General features: G+C 47.4%; 1 protein-coding gene and 1 pseudogene across 2 annotated transcripts in view; one reads left to right on the top strand and one right to left on the bottom strand.

Moving 5' to 3' along the window:
* The window catches only part of CNNM2 (cyclin and CBS domain divalent metal cation transport mediator 2), a 157,222-nt gene extending 138,015 nt beyond the window's left edge, over nucleotides 1-19,207 (bottom strand). For both annotated transcript variants that reach the window (XM_056120985.1, XM_056120986.1), the window contains exon 1: nucleotides 17,056-19,207. In XM_056120985.1, coding sequence (XP_055976960.1) covers nucleotides 17,056-18,703 — 1,648 coding nt within the window. In that variant the 5' untranslated portion in view covers nucleotides 18,704-19,207. The remainder of the gene's footprint in view (nucleotides 1-17,055) is intronic.
* Nucleotides 183-1,213, top strand: LOC130029898 (14-3-3 protein epsilon-like; annotated as a pseudogene).
* Nucleotides 19,208-19,544: the final 337 nt, after the last annotated feature.

Here is a 19,544-nt window from a genome sequence, read left to right as displayed (position 1 = left end):
AATTCTTAGAGGTAAGGTAATGTGTTTTACAACGGTGTCGAAATTTATGGCGTTTGTGTCCACAGACACCTCACCTCACTACAACAAAGTGCCCAAGACACCCCACCCACGGCTGCTGGGGCCGCTCGGCTACGGAGGATCCAGTGTGGCAGGAGAAGCTGCCAAGAAGACTGAGACGCGAGATGGTAGAATCAATGAAGAAAGCGCGGGCATGGATGTGGAGCTGACGGCTGAAGAAAGAAACCTCTTATCTGGTGCACATAAAATTGGGGTTGGAGCTAGAAGAGCTTCCCGGTGAGTATCAACAGCATCGACAAAAAAGAAGAAAACAAGGGAGGAGAAGACAAACTAAACGTGATCTGGGAAGATGACTGGAGCCATCAGAACAGCAGGGAGGTCACTTGCCTTGTACATGGTTGACCCGGGTTCTATTCCTGGCATCCATTTGGCCCCTTAAGCACTGGCAGGAGTAATTCCTGAGTGCCTGAGTGCAGAGCCAGGAGTAATCCCTGAGCACTACTGGGTATGCCCTCCCCCCTCAACACACACACACACACACACACACACACACACACACACACACACACGTTCTGGGAAAACTGACAAATGGCAGCTAGAATCAAACTGTTGTGACATCGTGGATATACTGGACAAACACTTCAGCTAACAGTGGCGAGTCCAGGGTTTTCTGTTATAAAATGAAAGGAGACCACCACAGGTATTTGGCTGAATCTGCCGCAGAGAATGACAAGAAGGAAGCTGCAGGGACTAGCCTAGTGGCTTATGAAGCCATTGGTGCTACTGCAATGGCAGAACTTCCACCAACACATCCCATTCGCTTAGGTCTTGCTCTCAATTTTTCAGTATTCTACTATGAAATTCTTAATTCCCCTGCCCATGCCTGCAGGTTGGCAAAAGCAGCTTTTGATGATGCAACTGCAGAACTGGATACGGTGAGTGAAGAAAGCTAAAAGGACTCTACACTTGTGCAGTTGTCAGTGGTAACCTGACACTGTGGGCTTCAGGCAGGCAGGCTAACGGGTGAAGAGCAGAATAAGGAAGCGCTGCAGGATACAGAAGATGAAAATCAGTGAGACATAAAAAAGCTGACAGGAGAAACCCCCTCTGGTCACCCCACTCCTTCCCATCCCTTCCCCTTTGGGAAGTCCCCCACTGTCATTGAGAACTACCAAATATGACTTTTACATTTGGTTTCAGACTTTAGGTTCCTGTCATGCTGGTTAAAAAAAAAAAAAAAAAGCTTTCAAAAGTTCTTAAAAGAGTGAATTTCTGTGGATTTTACTGGTCCGGCTTAAAGGCGAGAGTTAATTTCTGTGGATTTTACTGATCCAGCTTTTAGGTTCTTTAAGATATGCTTAACAGGACTGCAGAGAGGCTTTGTCAGAATCACTATATTGCCTCCTGCTAGATGTGGCAAGATAACCATTAGAAATGGAAACTGCATTTGAAAGCCATTAGATGTCTAGTGATGCAAACATCTCAGCGATGCTAGTCATACTACAGAGGCATATGTGGTGTCATTTTTTTCTTTGCCTGTTTAAATCGCTCATTCTTGCCTTCTACTCTCCCGCTGAAGCAAGTCAGCATCGCAGGTAGCATGGAAAAGTCTGCATGCGCGCTCGGTTCTTCATTTCTTCTCTCCCGTTCCCCCAAGGCCCCCCTCCCCTTCTCCTACTTTGTTCACTCAACCTCTTTCGTTCAGTACGTGTGATTTGTACTGCTGGATATCTGGCTGTAGCCAGACACACAATCTATATTGTTCTTACTGAAACACAGCATGGAATTAATGTTAAACTTGAAAAAAAAAAAAAACCTTAAATTTAGAGAAAAAAGTTCTAGAGACCTGATATACAGCATAGTGACTATAGTTAATGATAATGTGCTGGGTGGGGAGCTGCAGAGATAGTGCTTGCCTTGCATGGTTGCTGATGACCCAGGTTCAATCCCTGGCACCCCATAGGGTCCCCTGAATGCTGCCGGGAGTGAATCCCTGAGCACAGAGCCAGGAGTAAGCCCTCAGCACTGCTGGGTATGGTTCACAAACCAAAATAATAATGATTCACTGTATATCAAGTGGGGCTGGAACGATAGCACAGTGGTAGGGCGTTCGCCTTACAAGCGGCCAACATGGCCGACCCGAGTTCGATTCCTCCGCCCCTCTCAGAGAGCCCGGCAAGCTGCCGAGAGTATCTCGCCCGCACGGCAGAGCCTAGCAAGCTCCCCGTGACGTATTCAATATGCCAGACACAGTAACAACAAGTCTCATGATGGAGATGTTACTGGGCCCACTCGAGCAAATCGATGAACAACGGGAGGACCATGACCATGATCGTATATCAAGTGTGCTTGCCACATTTACACATTAAAAAAAAAAAAGTTCAGGGGCTGGAGAGATAGCACAGCGGGTAGGGCATTTGCTTTGCACGCGGCCGACCCAGGTTCGATTCCCAGCATCCCATATGGTCCCCTGAGCACCACCAGGAGTAACTCCTGAGTGCAGAGCAAGGAGTGTTGCCTCCTGTGTTGCCAGGTGTGACCCCAAAAAAAGCAAAAAGAAAAAAAAAGTTCATTCATCTGTCATAATCATTTCAATATACATATATCAAAATGTCATACTATACTTTAAGTACATGCAATTTCAATTTGTCAAAAATAGAGGCTGAAGCAATAGCACAGCAGGTAGGGCATTTGCATTGCACGTGGCTGACTCAGGTTCGATTCCCAGCATCCCATACGGTCCCCTGAGCACCACCAGGGGTGATTCCTGAGTGAAGAACCAGGAGTAACCCCTGTGCATCACAAGGTATGACCCAGAAAGCAAAAAAACACACACATATATATTTTTTAACTTTTTAATATTTTAATTTTTAACTAAATGGTAAAATACATGGGGCTGGAGAGAGCCTAACAAGCTGGAGGGCATGCTTTTTTTTTTCATGCAGGAAGCCTGGGCTAGATCCCCAGTTCTGCGTGGTCCCCAAAGCACTACCAGGTCCCCTAGCACCAAATCAGGAGTAGCCCCTTGAGCACCCCCGTGTATGGCCCCAAACTGAAAGAAAAAAATAGCACAATGCAAATACATTTAAAATACAAGATAAAGAAGAAGAGGACAAACAAAAGAAGCAGCACACAAAAAGACAGAGCTGAGTCCACGGAGCTCTGCTTTAGTCTGGCTAAATTTGAAGGGTGTGAGAAGCTGAGGCTCATCTTTTGAAAAACTGAATATAGGAATGCCTGCCAAAACACAGACCTATGTCTCGGTAACACGTACTTGTGCTGTGGTACTGGTTGAGGGTCAACAGGAGGCAGATGATATTAGCACAGGATTCAAAACCAGGAAAGCCAGGTTCTTGTCTTCACTTTATTACTGACACCGCAAGTTCTCTTATTAGCTCTCATCGGGAAAGTAAGATGTTGTATTAGAATCACTACTATCTACTCCAGATGAGTTGGGGTTTTATTGTTTAGTTTGGGGAGGGGAAGTGGAGGGGAATGGCACACCGGCAGTGCTCAGGTCTTACTCCTGGCTCTGCATTCAGGGATCATTCCTAGCAGGCCCAGGGGACCATATGGATGCCAGGGATCAAACCTGGGTCAGTTGCAGGCCCTACCCATTTTACTCTCTCTCTAGCCCCCAGATGAGTTGTTTTGCAGAACATTCCACAATCTGAATTTCTGATTGTTTCCTCTGAATGAGCAAGTGAAATCTTTTGAATAAGAAAATAAAGTACAAAGTACTCCCCTCCTATAACTAAATGAGTAATCTCCAAGGTGATGTGATATTTCAACATGGTGCATGTAGCACTGACCCCCACAATTCATCTCACTCCTTTTAAAAGTATCAGTTTGTGGGCCAAGAGATAGTACAGGGATTAGGGCACTTGCCTTGCACAGGGCTGGCCCTAGTTAGGGCCCCACCACCAACAGGTCCCGGAGCACTGCCAAGAGTGATCTCTGAGCACAGGGTCAGGAGTGAGTCCAGAACTGAAGAGATGAAGAATTCATGGTAGGTAGGGCACAATTACAAATGGCACGAGGTTAAAGATCATCAGAGGGAAAAAAGTGAAATCTAAACCAGGTGTAAAGGCTAAGTAAGCACTCTTAAATGGGCAGAACTCGGGGTCCTTTAGAAGAGGAATATGAGCAGAAGTTCGTTAGCCATAGTACATAAATATATGAACACATACATTTGTAAATATGGAAGCAGATACATGCATGGATGCATATGTGAAAAATATATCACATATATGCAGCTATGAGCTTTGGACAGATGGTACAGTTAGCTAGAATCAGAATATGAAGAGTATGCAACCTCGAGAAAGACCTAGATTCTCCCAAATAGGAAATGGAAAGTAGAAGGAATTTTGCATTCTGTGCCTCAATAAGAAAGTAATACCTACCCAACATTTTTTAAAAATGAAAATAGTGCAAAAATTATTCCATCTCTATTATTAACATTTTGGTGCATTTTCTACAACTTTTAAAAATTTCATTTTAGGCACTGTGACTTAAAAATACTGTGAATGATGGGGCTGGAGCAATAGCACAGCGGGTAGGGCGTTTGCCTTGCCTGCGCCTGACCTGGGTTCGATTCCCAGCATCCCATATGGTTCCCTGAGCACCGCCAGGATGATTCCTAAGTGCAGAGACAGGAGTAACCCCTGTGCATCACCGGGTTCGATTCCCAGCATCCCATATGGTCCCCTGAGCACTGCCAGGATAATTCCTGAGTGCAGAGACAGGAGTAACCCCTGTGCATCACCAGGTGTGACCCCACAAAAAAAGAAAAAAAATACTGTGAATGACAGGGTTTCATGCATCTGATGCTTCAAAACCACACACCCACCCCACGAGAATGTCTCCTTCCCTCCACCCCAACCCAGGGTCTCCCCTCCACTCCCACTCCCTCCATCTCCCTGCCCTGGTAAGTTCCATTCTGTAGACTAGTACTCAGGTTCTGCTAAACTCTAGGCATTTGTTATTCCCTCTGCTTCTCTGTATTTCACATAGGAGAGATGATTCTGTATCTGTTTCTCCCCTGGCTGACTTCACTCAGCACGCTACCCCGGGGAACATGGGAGGGGCTGGAGTGTAGAACAGTGGGTAGGGCATTTGCCTCGCAGGCCGTTTAATTGACCTGGGTTCTATTCCCCAGGACTCCATATGGTCCCCCAATCCCTGCCAGGAGTGACCCCTGAGTGTCGAGCTAGGAGTAAGCTCTGAGAACAACAGGGTGTGGGCCCAAAACAAACAATAAAGATTTTCAAGGCAGTTTCCAGTGGAAGGTCTGGGAGATGGCAGAGAGGTTAGGGCACGGACACCCAGGTTTAATTCCCGCCATCACCTGGTTCTCACAGATCGTGGGAGGCCCCCGACACCGACATAGCGGCTGGGGTAGGTATCCGCAGGACTGTCAGGCCAGCACAGCACCATCACATCTCCTGAGGTGGATCCTCTCACACACCTGCCCCAACCTCCCGAGCACCACTGGGAGGTCCCCACCAAAAAACGTTTCCAGGGGAAACAATTACTAAAGCCAGAAAGCAGAAAGTTCTTGTGATTCCTGATTGCTTTCTAAAAGTAACAGAAAGTTACAATGATATAAGGAAAACAAAAATGTTAATGCTGGGACCGGACAGATAGTGCTCTTTGGAGGATAAGGCTCCAGCTTCGCATGCAGCTGATCTGATTCGATCCCTGCACTGTATGGACCCCTCGAGCATTGTCGGGAGTGATCCCTGAGAGCAGAGCCAGGAGTAAGCCCTGAGCACAGCCAGGTGCGGCCCTCCAAAAATGCTAATTCTGGGGCTGGAGTGATAGTACAGTGGTAGGGTGTTTGCTCTACACTCAGCTGACCGTGGTTCAATCTCAGGCATCCCATCTGGTCCCCTGAGCACTGCCAGGAGTGATTCCTGAGTACAGAGCCAGGAGTAACTACTGACCCCCCCCCAAAAAAAAAAACTAGTAATGCTGTGTAAGAATTATTTATGCTATATAACCATCATCATTTTTTATACTTTGCCGGGGACCTGCTCTATCACTTAGCCACATCTTCAACGCCCATATATTTTATAATACTTTGTTTTTGTTGTTTTGGGGCCACACCCAGCTGTGTTCAGAGTTTACCCTTGGTTCTGTGCTCAGAGTCACTCCTGGAGGGCCCCAGGGATCATACGGGATGCCAGGGATCAAACTGGTAGAGCCATGCGCAAGACAAGTACCCTACCCGCTGTACTATCTCTCCAACCCCAGACTGTATATTTCTAATGGAATTAATGTTTAAAAAATTTATCAAGTGCAATTTGAGATTTTCCTTTCGTCTTCAGTTATTCAGAAAAGGGCTTCTGAAATCCATGGGCATTTGTTCAATTTCTTCTTAGACGCTCTCTTTTCTAGTCACTTCAGCATTAAGGAGAATAAAATTCTAATCAGTGTTCTCACTTTAAAGTAGGTAGAATATGTAATCCAATGGTTCCTTTTTTTCCTTAGAAATATTATCTGCATATGACCATTTCATTAAGTAACTATGACTACTGGAAGAGTCAAAGTGTCTAGAATTCAATCACAATTATTTTGAAACCTATGATGAGTCACTTTCAACAATTTCAACATCCGAAACAATGAGCACACAGGAACCAAGGCACTTCTCCGGACTATCAATCCCTAATCCAGAGAACAGAAAGATCCTAGAAAATCACCCTGATGAAAATAATGGTTCGCTGAGTGCCTGAGTGCGGAGTGCCAGGTACTATTAGCAGTGATTTTTTTTAACACATCCATTATCATGTTAATTATTACCAAGTACCCTCCAGGCTAGAAAATGTCCTATTTTACTGTGGAACACAAAAGAGATTTAAAGCAGTTTATTTGGGGCTGGAGCAACAGTACAGCAGAGAGGGCATTTGCCTTGCACTCGGCCGACCCAGGTTCGATTCCCAGCATCCCATATAGTCCCCTGGGCACCACCAGGAGTAATTCCTGAGTGCAGAGCCAGGAATAACCCCTGAGCACTGTCGGGTGTGACCCAAATAGAAAAAAAAATAAGTAAATAAAAATAAAGTGGTTTATTTGTCCCAAGTCACTGTCACTGTCACTGTCCTCCCGTTGTTCATCGATTTGCTCGAGCGGGCCCAAGCAGAAGAGCCCAGTTTTCCTTAAGTCTTGTTAGTAGGTTTAACCTTTGAATTCAGTCATGGGATCTGAATTCGGAAACGACATTCCTGTAGCTGGAGAGATAGTACAGTGCACGTGGCCAACCCGGGTTCAATCCCTGGCACCACATATGGCTCCCCAAGGCCCCCAAGGAGTGATCTCTGAGCACAGAGCAAGAAGTAAGCCCTGAGCACAGGGTGGCCCAAAAACCAAACGGAAAAGGAAAGAACAAACAACTTTTCAAACATTTCCACCAAAATCTTTCTGACTTAAAGAGAGTTAAGTGACAAGAAATGGTGATCTCTCCACCTCGCAACACCGTGACTGCAGTCTTCATAATCAATGGCAGCACTGAAATAAAAGAGGGGGAGCGTTAGCACCCCCATCTTCTCCTTCAACGCTAACCCAGTCTAATAAGCACATCTATCTACAAAGGGTGCTTGTTTTAGTCCCCTAGTTCCCCCTTCCAAAGTCCACCGCCCCTAACGCCCCTTTATTCAGACATTCTGGAGTTGCCAGTGTATGTGATGTTCAAAGAATGCCCACATTGTCTCTCCTCTTTAGTACTGGCTGAATTTGGGATTTCTTGTTTGTGTGTTCTGAGAATAAGAAAATAAAAAGACAATAATAAAATAAACAGTCTTCAGTCCTAGCCATCCATTTCCATGTCTTTAAGTAGAATAAATATTCTTTATATGTCAAAGCAAACCTTATCGGAATTTCACTTTATCGCCAATAAAATATACTAGTTCAGAGAAAAGCCCCTTTGGAAAGAAATATACTACTTTGTGTGTAACTAAAGTAAACATCTAATTAAGAGTCCAGAGGTTTGTACTTAAAAGCTTTAGTTCAAGAGCAAATGAAATAAGAGAATATTGTGTAAATTCAGCCTATTTTGTATATTTCTAGCTAACAATATATTAACTATGCTTAGATTTGTTAATGATTAAAATTAACTGGTCCCACACAGTTTCAATGATCTCAGAACATAATTCTCAGACCCTCTGTGGGGAAGAACGTGGTGTGGATCCCCATGAAAACCAAGAGCAAAGCAGAACAAGGATCTTTCCTGTCTTGTTCAGATCATCCCAAATCAGAAGTATACTCGCTACCTATATAAAAGGCTGCGCTCAGCCTTCAATGATTCTATTATCCCAAGTCACCTCACAAATCAAGCATGATTCTCAGCAAAAAATATAGATTATGGGGCCAGGGAAAAGATGGCTCAAAGCACTGGGCTGTATTGGGCAGAACTGATGGGGGGAAGGAGGCCACACCCAGCAATGCTCAGGGCTTAACTCCTAGCTCTGCTCTCAGGAATCACTCCTGATTGTACTCAGAGAACCATATGGAACACCAAAAATTGAATTTTGATGAGTCGCCTGTAAAGCAAGCACCCTACCACTGCACTCTCTCTCTCCAGTCCCTCTGGAGTGTCTGTTTTGAATGCAGGAGAGCTGGATCCCAATACACGGTCCCCCAGCACCGCCCAGAGCATCCCCCAGTACTGAGCAGGAAGTAGCCCCTAAGCACCATCAGGTATGGACCAAATAAAAATGTAGCTTCCATTATTAAGAAACTGAAAAGGGGCACACATATGCACGACTCATAATGGGAGAAAAGCTTCTCTTTTGATGAATAATCCAATGGAACTCTTATAAACCAATCATATGTACTAAAAATTTTATTAAAGGAACAAAAGAAATTTCACCTCGCAGACCCAAGTCCAATCTTCATCACTCTCATAAAAGAAATAGGCAAAAAGAGACTACATCACTCATGGATATTCAAAACGTGTTAGGTCAAAAGACAACTTTTTTTTAAAGTTTTTTTATTGAATCATCATGAATTACAAAGTTACAACGTTAATCATGACTGAATTTCAGGAGTACACTGTTCCAACACCAATCCCACCCCCACCAATGTCCCCAGTTTCTTTCCCACCCACCCCCCAGCCTGCCTCCTTTTTCCCCCTCTCTCCTATGGTTGACAATAATGTCACAGTCACGGTCCTCCCGTTGTTCATCGATTTGCTCGAGCGGGTTCAGTAACGTCTCCATCATGAGACTTGTTACTGTGTTTGGCATATCGAATATATCACAGGCTCGGCCGTGGGCGCGAGATACTCTCGGTAGCTTGCCGGGCTCTCCGAGAGGGGCGGAGGAATCGAACTCAGGTCGGCCATGTGTGATAGCACAGCGGTAGGGCGCTTGCCTTGCACGCAGCCAACATGGCCGACCCGAGTTCGATTCCTCCGCCCCTCTCGGAGAGCCCGGCAAGCTACCGAGAGTATCTCGCCCCCACGGCCGAGCCTGGCAAGCTACCCGTGATACATTCGATATGCCAAACACTGCAACAACAAAGTCTCCAATGAAGATGTTACTAGGCCCGCTCGAGCAAATTGATGAGCAACGGGAGGACAGACAGATAGACAGGCAATAATGTTACTATGATAAATTTTCATGCATAATACCTTACCTCCCCCCTTTAGGACCCAATCAATCCTCATCCAGAGTGACCACCTCTGGGGCCAGAGTGCTAGTACAAGGCAAGTACACAGTTGCCTTGCATGTAGCTGACCGGGGTTCAATCCCTCTGACCAAGGGGATTCAATCCCTAACATCCCCCACCCCAGCCAGGAGTGATCCCTAAGTGCAGAACCAAAAGTAGGTCTTGAGCACTGCGGAGTGTGGCACAAAATCAAAAACAAACAATATGAGTGACCACTTCCCTCTATCATTGTTGCAGTGAACAATCCCACTCTCCAGCGGCCAGCTTACTATTAAGAACCAATTATCCTGTTCTTTCTTTCTACTGCCTTCAAAAGAAAACCATTTGAGGGATTTTTGTGGGGTTGGTTGAGGCTTCCAGCCATCTAGATACGAACACTCACTTCCTAAAATATTTTCCATTAAACCAAATGCACAAAATATTTTCCATTAAACCGATAGCACAACGGGTAGGGTGTTTGCCTTGCACGCAGCCAACATGGCCGACCCGAGTTCGATTCCTCCACCCCTCTCGGAGAGCCCAGCAAGCTACCAAGAGTATCTCGCCCGCAAGGCAAAGCCTGGCAAGCTACCTGTGACGTATTTCGATATGCCAAACACAGTAACAACAAGTCTCACGATAGAGACGTTACTGGGCCCGCTCGAGCGAACAACGGGAGAACCGTGACCTTGACCAAACCAAATGCCTGTCAAAAATGGCTTGAATTCAGGATATAATAAACACGGTGTCATCTCACAAATGGGGCCAGAAAGATACTACAGCCAGTAGGGCTCTTACCTTGCACATGGCCAACCCAGGTTTGATCCCCGCACTCCTTATGGTTCACCAGGAATGATCCCTGAGTGCAAAGCCAGAAGAAAGCCCTGAGCACAGCCAGCTGTGGCCCAAAACAAAAACAAAAACAAAAACAGGCAAAAAAAAAAAAAAGAAAAAAAAAACCCTAATGATACCAAAATCACACAAAATAAAAAGCAATGGGAAGCCTCATTATTTGCCTTTCTAACCAGCTTGGCACAGGAGGCGTGAGCTAGCAGGTGGAAAGACGACAGTCTAGAGCTCTCTACCTGTTGATGCTACTTACCAGGTGCATTAAGATCAATAAAAAATTCACTTTCTCGGGCCGGAGCTATAGCACAGTGGGTAGGGCGTTTGCCTTGCATGCGGCCGACCTGGGTTTGATTCCCAGCATCCCATATGGTCCCCCAAGCACCGCCAGGAGTAATTCCTGAGTGCAGAGCCAGGAATAACCCCTGAATATCGCTGGGTGTGACCCAAAAAGAAAAAAAAATTCACTTTCTCACTACCTTTCTTTTCAGTGCTTAAAAGTTAGTTTGAGAGGTGCTCCAGGGACCATGCAGTCCCAGGGATCAAACCCAGGGCTCTGACAAGCAAAGCCTGCCCACTAGCCCCCTAGCAATGTCCCTGGCCCCTTGGTCTAAGAAAGAAATTTGGGCCACATCTAACAGTGCTCAGGGGCAACTTCCAGTGATGCTTGGGGGGACGATATGCAATGCCAGGAATCAAACCAAGGCAAGTCTCTGTCCCTGAGGACCGTATTCTTTTGGGTCTTGTTTGTTTGTTTTATGCAGTAAAATTACAAGGTTATTCATGATTGGTTTTCAGGTGTACAATTTTGCAACACTGGTCCCTTCACCAGTGTCCACTTTCCTCCACCAATGGCCTCTCACCAACCCCATTTGCCTTTCACCCATATGTCTGCTTCTTTGACATATATATATAGTGTGTGTGTATATATATATATATATAGAGAGAGAGAGAGAGAGAGATACATACATACCCATGTATTTATGTTTTGTTGGGTTTTGGAGGGGCAAGTTGTTTTATTTTTTGGTTTTGGGGCGACATCTAGTCCTGTTCAGGGGTTATTCCTGGCCCTGCACTCAGAAATCACTCCTGGTGGGCTTGCAGAACCAGCTGGGATGCTGGTGATTGAACCAGGGTCAGCCACATACAAGGGAAATGCCCTACCCACTGTACTAGCTCTCTGGCGCTGTATGTTCTTGCACTATGGTTTCTAGTGCTGTTGCTGATAGGATTTCAAAAGGGACACTTTACCACCATTCACCTTCGCCACCGAGTTGAGTGCTTCCCTCCACCACAGACATTGCCCCCTCCCTGTCCTATTCTCCAGGGGCAGATTTCCTACTGAATATCACTTCTCATGTCCTTTGTTTCCATTGTCTTGGGGTATTCTCTTCATTATTAGGACCTTATTCTTAATGAGTGACCAACCTCTAAGTAATTCTTAACCATCTTGTGGGTAAACGTTAAAAACTGAACTAGAGAATTGTCCAGCTGCCTGTCATCTGATTGCAACTCTGTACAATCTGATATCTCCTAATGATACCTGTTATTTTTAATAACAATGTTTCTTAAAAAAACAATTATAATTTAATATGTACTATTGCGCAATAACAACAAGAGATTACAAGCATAAATACATCAACCTTCTACCCTAACACCATTCATACTCTGAAACACCCCTAAAAATATCCCCCTGGATTCTATGCAAATGGAACACTATCTGGGGAGAAAAAAAAAAGTTTTTTAATATTAAACATAGCACGTTAATATAGAAAGATTTTTTTTTTATAAATACATATGGCAAACAGTCTCACATACCAGTGGTTAAAGGTAAAAACTACACGTTAAATTCTTCTCTAAAGAACAGTATCCTGGATCCTACCTGCTCCTACCTAAGAAAAGGCTAGAAAACAGCCTGGCTAAGTCCGGAGCACAGCTATAAAACAAGCTATGCACACAGGACTGCAACTATTACAAAGGGGAAAAGAAAACGAATTAAAAAAAACTAGTGACAGGATTCTTCAAATTCAACCCCAGGCAGACAACTGGGCAAGAAGGTCCCCAAGTCTTGTTAGGAAACTTTGTCAAGTGAACCAGAGCGCAAGTGTCCTTGGCTCATGCAACGATCACGCCCTTTAATTTCGTTGTTCCTGACTACACTCTTTTACTTTCAACAGCTTTTCTAAAATCCTCATCATTCTCCAATGGATTTATTCTTAGACTCTTATTTAGATTTATAAACAACCCCCAAAATAAGAGAGAAATAAAGACTGATCGCAGGGAGGATGCAATCAATTAAAAGCAAGTGACTACCAAAAACAAAGATAAAACGAAAATCAACTTGAAAATCAAAATGAAAAAACTGAAGTTTTTGTGATTCCCTAAGAGTGACACATAACAACACTACAACACTTTAGCTATTAAAAATACGAGCAGGTGGAACTTAAGAAGCACTTTGTACACTATAACGTCGGTATTTGAATATCTAACAGGAAAACAGTGGAAATAGAATTGTCTGGGTATAGGATCCCAAGAATCAACAACTAATTTGCTTTCATGAGGAAAGTAGGTATGTCCGGTATCATGCTAGGGCTAAAGCCATAAACATGTACAAGTTTAAGTATATTTCTGTGTCTGTTACCCAACAAACTCTGAGCAATGTTTTGAAAAGAAAAAAAAAAGCTTCACACACTTAAAATAGAAATGTAAATCAGTTTATTGAGAAGACCAGCATAACAGACTGGCTTAGAACACAAGTTTGGTTGTCACAAAGAGCTGAGTTTAAAAAAAAATCCAAAATCACAAATTATTGTATGACCTTGAAACAACCAAGTCACCTACACCTCAACCTTCTCATTTGTAAACTGAAGGCCAAATATCCCTCAGTCATTAAGAGAATGAGAAAAGGAGATCATGTAAAGTAAAGGTCCCCCAACTTATCTGGCTTACCTGTTTCCTTTTCAGAAACAAAATTACTCAGCGTACCCCTAGAAACCTATCTTCTCCAAGCAGACAAACGGAGAGTTCCTCAATCCCCCCTCCAGGGCAATCCCTCTCCCATCCCCTATCTGCAAGTATCCCCTTACCCCCAACACCGATGGAAGACTTTAGGTCCTGTCTGTGGCACAGAGTAAATAAGCAACAATAATAATAAGCAAACTGTACAATTAGCAGAATAACTTATCTTTCAACCTCAACTGAAGGGACAGAGCCTTGCAAGGCTTAAAGGGTAGTTTGCCTTGCACAAGGCTGGCCCAAGTTTGTTCCCAAGCATCTCATATGGTCCCCAGAGCTTGCCAGGTGTAATTCCTTAGTGCAGAGCCAAGAGTAACCCCTGAGCACCGTTGGGTATGGCCCCTAAACAAAACAAAAACAACCTCCACTCAAGTTAAGTTTCCAAGTAGTCAGGCAAAAGTTGCAGTCATTTGAAAGACATGAATAAAGGAAGCTTTTCGTTTCTTTTCCAGGTGTAGGATCTATCCCCCTCTTTAGTCAGGAAAACTCGAGCTAATGATGGACAGCTACAGACAGAAAAGGCTTCAGTACAAACATTCTTAATTGGGAAGAAGGATTTTCCATGCAATCTGGATCTAATCCAGTCTGGGGAGTTACAACTGGTACTGTTAGGAGAAAGAAGAGAGGAAGAAAAAGCCTTCCAACCAAATGTATCATTACTCAATAAAGAGAAGCAATATAAAGTTCAGAGATTCCCATTAGTTCATAATTTAAAATATGAAGGGGGAGAAGGGGAGAGTTGGTACAGTAAGGCACTTGCCTTGCACATGGCTGACACTGGTTTGATCTCTGGCACCACATATGGTCCCTTGAGCATGTCCAGGAGTGATCACTGAACACAGTCAGGAGCAATAAGTCCTGAGCACAATCTGCTATGACCCCCCTCCCAAAGTAAAAAGGGTCTGGAGAGAGAGCTCAACAGGAAGAAGGACATGCTTTGCATGCAGAAGGCCAGGGTTCAATCCCTGGCACCACATAGTCCTCTGAGCACAGCCAGAAGTGAACCCCCAAGTGCTGAGGAGGAACAGCCTCTGAGGCACCTGGGTATGTATGGCCCATGAACCCCCCCAAAAAAATGTGGAAAAATTCAGGTGAAATATTTTAAAGTGTACAGGAAAAAAGAACAGCTAACAAAAAAAAAAAAAAAGAAACAAAGAAAAGAACTGTTCTGTTAGTAAGGTTACAATGATCAAACCCATTCAAAAAATCTTGAAAGGAAAGTTGAAAAAAATCAGTATACCTAGAATTTAATACACAACCACTCCATGTCTTATATTTCCCTCACAACCACCCAGCTGCGTCTGCCCTTCTGAATGTTCCACTGATTTACAGGTACTTTTAAGTTATGCTATTCTGTTAACCAAATACATCATTCCAACGAAAGGCAAAAATGAAATCTCATGCATTATAACTTTTCCAAAATGGATGGGAAAACCTTAGTGATTCAATCAGAATACATTTCTCCCCCCCCCCAAAAAAAAGTAATACTGAGGGGGTAAGTCTCTCGTGAAAATAAGCCAGTCCTAGGAAAAAGCAGTTCAAGGACAACCAAAGACAAACTACAAAATAATGCAAATTTTGAATTTTGGAGTTAGGACAGGGCTACTCAGTTGTAAGATAAAGAACAATTTTCCCAAGGAAGTAAGTACAGAAGCAAAAATTTCAGCAGGGATGATCCTGCAGTCAATCCCCAGTATACTTACAAATTTTTTTTTAATGGCAAAAATTATCTATGCTGGCTCTCAAGAGGTTAACAAGAGATAAAAAGCAATACTGTACTTATTTCAAAGAGGTTTCTAAACCCTGCAAGTTATCCTATTGTATTACAAATATGACAGCAAAATAAGTGACTGGTCAGATGCTCTAATTAAGGGCTTAGCCCTGAAAGAGTAATGACACCCCCAACAGAAGCTCTATCCCCTGCAGATAATGGCCATTTTCTTTTGACTGTTTAAGAATCCAGGGGAATCTGGATTCTGCTTTTAAATGCAAATTGCCCATCTCCAAAGTACATTCTGCTCTATTCCTCTATCTGAAAATTACTGCAATGTGATTCTATTCCAGATAGGAGACCATATTCAGCCAAGAAATGAGAAATAGGACAACCAGACGTATCATGAGTATGTTGAGATCAGCACTTCCCATGAGAAACCACCCTTTATACATGAAAGGACTTCCAGGGAAGGACCCTCATGTGACTAAAATTAATTTTGAGGATTGTCAGGTTGCAGTCTCATTTCAGCACATGCATTGAACATGCATTCAACACAGCAATTTAGAAAAAATTTTAAAAACCAGCATCCCTTGGTTTTCAAATAACCACACTATCTACTAGAAACTTTTTAAAAGGCAAAAATGCAGCAATAACAGTCTAAAGTGCTGTGGATCTGTTTGTTACATGTTCAAACAAACAAAAATAAAATAATAAATACCACAAGGAGAAAAAGGTGAGCACTCCAGCCTCTGCACTGTGGAACCAATGAGCGCTGCCTTGGAGAAACACCTCAATTTAAAGTGCCAGGCAATCGCATTTGAAAAAAAGATACTTTCAAGCCAGAAAGACTCAAGAAATATGCCAGAATAGACGGATTCATCTCACTGTTGGAGGTTCGTGCTTTCTGCCAAAACCACACTTAGCTTGGGAAACTTGATTTGTTGTCAGATAAATATAAACAAATGGTGAAGATGATCAAACTAGAAACAGCCTCATAGAAGATCAGCTTGCCTCTAGTTTGTCCAACTGATACATTACTAACTTTAGTTTTTTTAACATAAAAAAAATAAAAACCCAAACACCTCTTTTGTAACTAAGGCAAGTCACAGCCAAATGACTGGGACTTTGTGTGAATGTGATGACTGGCTATACCCCATCCCATCCCCTATCTTTGCTGGAAGGCAGCCCCCCACTGGCTCCCCACACACAGGATGCCAACCAACAGGCACCAGGAGCTATTGAAAATGCACTTCTCAAAAAAAAAAAAAGTCAATGAATTACTTAGGAGAAGAGAAAGGGTCTGTATCATTTTGAAACGCTGTTTCCAAGTGCCTGCGATTTGGTACAGCAACCGAAGAGAGCACGCCGCGACATCAGCGGGGCCCCTCTCACCTCCCCATGCAGAACCCGGGCAACGAATGCAGACGACAGAACCCCCTGCACGCACACAGAGACCAGAGCGGCCCCCTCCCGCGCAGGGTCGGAGTGGGAGGGTCTCAGACGCCGAAACCGGGAAGCGGGTTTTTGGGGGTTTGGGAGTTTTGGGGTTTTTTCCCCCTCCTTAAATACTGGAGGAAAAGCAAGGGTTGGCCGTCGTCGGAGCGTTTTCGAAAGAACCCAGAAGCAAGCGCTCACTAGTTCAATCCGTCCCCCCAAATCCACGCCACCCTTTCAACTTCGCAATTAACAGGGAAGGAGAAATCCCGGTCAACTCGCCTTGGGGGGGCTCGGGGCTCGGGGCGAGAACTTCCCGGAGGGAGGAGGATCGAGGGAGCCGGGGCAAGCCAATGACGGACGGGGAGCGCGCAAGTCCCTACCTTTCTTAAACTCCTCCAGCATCGCGTCCAGCTTGGTGTCGTTGAACACGAAGTGCAAGGGGTGGTTGTAGAACTTCGTGATGGTCTTCAGGGGCGTGCAGTCGTCGGGATCCACGAAGGCGAGGTCCTTGACGAAGAGGAGGTCCACGATGTTGGAGCGCTCCCCCTCGAACACCGGGATGCGGGTGTAGCCGCTCTCCATGATCTCCGACATGGTGTTGAAGTCCAGGATGGCCTCGCCGGTGATCATGAAGCAGTCCCGCAGCGGGGTCATCACGTCCTCCACCGTCTTGGTGCGGAGCTCCAGCGCCCCTTGGATGATGTTCAGCTCCTCCTTCACCAGGTCGTTGTAGGGGTCGGTCACCCGCAGCATCTCCAGCAGCTTCTCCCGGTTGTACACGGTGCCGATCTCCTGCCCCAGGACGCAGTCCAGCAGCTTGCTCACCGGGTAAGACGCGGGGAAGGTCATCATCATGAAAAACTTGGTGAGGAAGATGGTGTTGGCCCCGACGGCCAGGCCGTGGCGGGAGCAGATGGCCTGGGGCACGATCTCCCCGAAGATGACGATGCCGATGGTGGAGACCACCACGGCCACCAGGCCCGAGCCCGCGATGTCGTCGAGCAGGATGGTGAGGGTGGTGTTGACCAGCACGTTGCCCAGCAGCAGCGAGCACAGCAGGTAGTTGCCCTGCCGGCGCACGGGCTCGATGCGCTTGGCGTAGTTCTTCTCCTTCTCGGTGCCGCAGTTCTGCACGATGCGCAGCTCCATCGGGTCCAGGGCCATGAGCCCCAGGTTGAGGCCGCTGAACATGCCCGACAGGCAGAGCAGCAGCGAGATGAAGATCACCTGCAGCCAGAAGGGCAGCAGGAACTTCTTCTCCTCGCCCACGATCATCTTGGTGTCCTCGCCGTCGTGGTAAATCCAGGTGGTCTCGGCCCAGGGGGGCGGCGGGAGCCCCGCCACGCCGGAGGCGCCCTTGGCCCCGACGGCGCCCCCCGTGGCCCCGGCTCCGCCGGCGCCCAGGGCCGGCGTGGACAGCGACGTGCACAGGTAGTAGGACTTGCTCTTCTCCATCTTGCGCAGCGGCTTGATCTCGATCTCGATGATGCCCGAAGTGCGGCGGTTGAGGATGATGTGGGGCAGGATGATGATGTCCGAAGTGCGGATGCCGCAGCGCTGGGGGCCGCTGTCCGGCTCGGGCGGCGCGGGACCCCCCAGCCCGCGCTCGCCGCCGGGGCTGTGGCGCCGCCGCTCGTGCTCGGTGAAGGCGATGCGAGACCACGTCTCGTTGTTGATGTTCTGCCCGTACACCCGCAGCTTGACCCGGGTCCGCTCGCTCACCCGCAGCGCCCCTCCTTCCATGAACGACACGTCGTTCGTGTCCTCCAGCCGCAGCCCGATGATCACCGTCTCCTCGCTCTCGCCCGCCGCCGCCGCCGCCGCCGCCGCCGCGCCGCCGCCGCCGCCCGCGCCGCAGCAGCAGCTCAGCAAGAGCAGCGGCAGCAGCCGCCCCGCCGCCGCCCGCAGGACCCCCCGGCCGCGGGCGCTGGAGCTGCGGCGCGCCGCCATCTTCCAAGTGGGCAGTGCGGCGGCTACCTGCCCGCCCGCCATCTTTACTCCGGGTTCACAGGCGCCACAGCCAATCATAGGGTGGCTCCTCCAGCTGCCGCTTCATCCTTCCCCGCCGGCGGCGCGAGCGCGGGCACCGGGCCCCTGGGCCGGATCGCGGCGGAGCGTCTGCACCCCCGCGCGCCCCGGCGGTCCGCCTCCCTGACTGACACGGACGCGGCCTCGGCCAGCTGGGAGCCTCGAGGCTCGCGGGAGGGGGCGAGGGGAGGGGAGAGGGCCCGCCGCTCCCGCGAGAGGCAGGCCGGGCAGCCAATCATGGGCGGGCGCCCGGACGCCCGGCCGGGGGGCTCGGATCGGGGGGTGGTCGCGAGCGGCCCCGCGGACCAATGGCGAGGTGAGGGGGTGGGGAGACGAGGGCCGCGGTCCGCCGCGGCACGCCAAGTTTCCTACCGAAAGGCGCGTGACTCTTGTGTATGTGCGAGGGGCGGGGGCGGGGCCAGCTGCGCCCCGGCAGCCAATCGCCGGGCGGCGCCGGCCCCACGGGGGCGGGGCCTCCCGCCCGCCGGCCAATGAGGAGGGGCTTCCCCGCGGCGCTGGCGCTCGGCCGCGGCCTCAGTAGTGGATCCCGGCGCTTGGGTTGGCAAGCTCCGGAGTCCGGTCCCGGGGAGCCAGGGCGCCGGCGCTCGCGGCGCCGCCTTGTCCGCTTCCCGGTGATCGCCGCGGCTGCAGAGACGGCGGCGCCTTCCTGCCCCAAGACGTCGGAGAAGCCCAGCTAGGGACGATTCCAGATACCCATCACATTGACCTTAAAAAAAAAAAAGAGAGAGAAGAGAAAGAAAAGGAAGCCGGCGTCGCAGCGGCGACCCCTACCCCATCCTCTGTCTGTGCGTGTCGCCCCGCCCAGGTTAAGCCAGAACCG

The sequence above is a fragment of the Sorex fumeus genome, unplaced genomic scaffold, assembly GCF_029834395.1.
Source record: "Sorex fumeus unplaced genomic scaffold, SorFum_2.1 ptg000043l, whole genome shotgun sequence".
Lineage (NCBI taxonomy): Eukaryota > Metazoa > Chordata > Mammalia > Eulipotyphla > Soricidae > Sorex > Sorex fumeus.
Note: the sequence above shows the minus strand (reverse complement) of the source record. Positions and strands in the feature narration are given on the sequence as shown.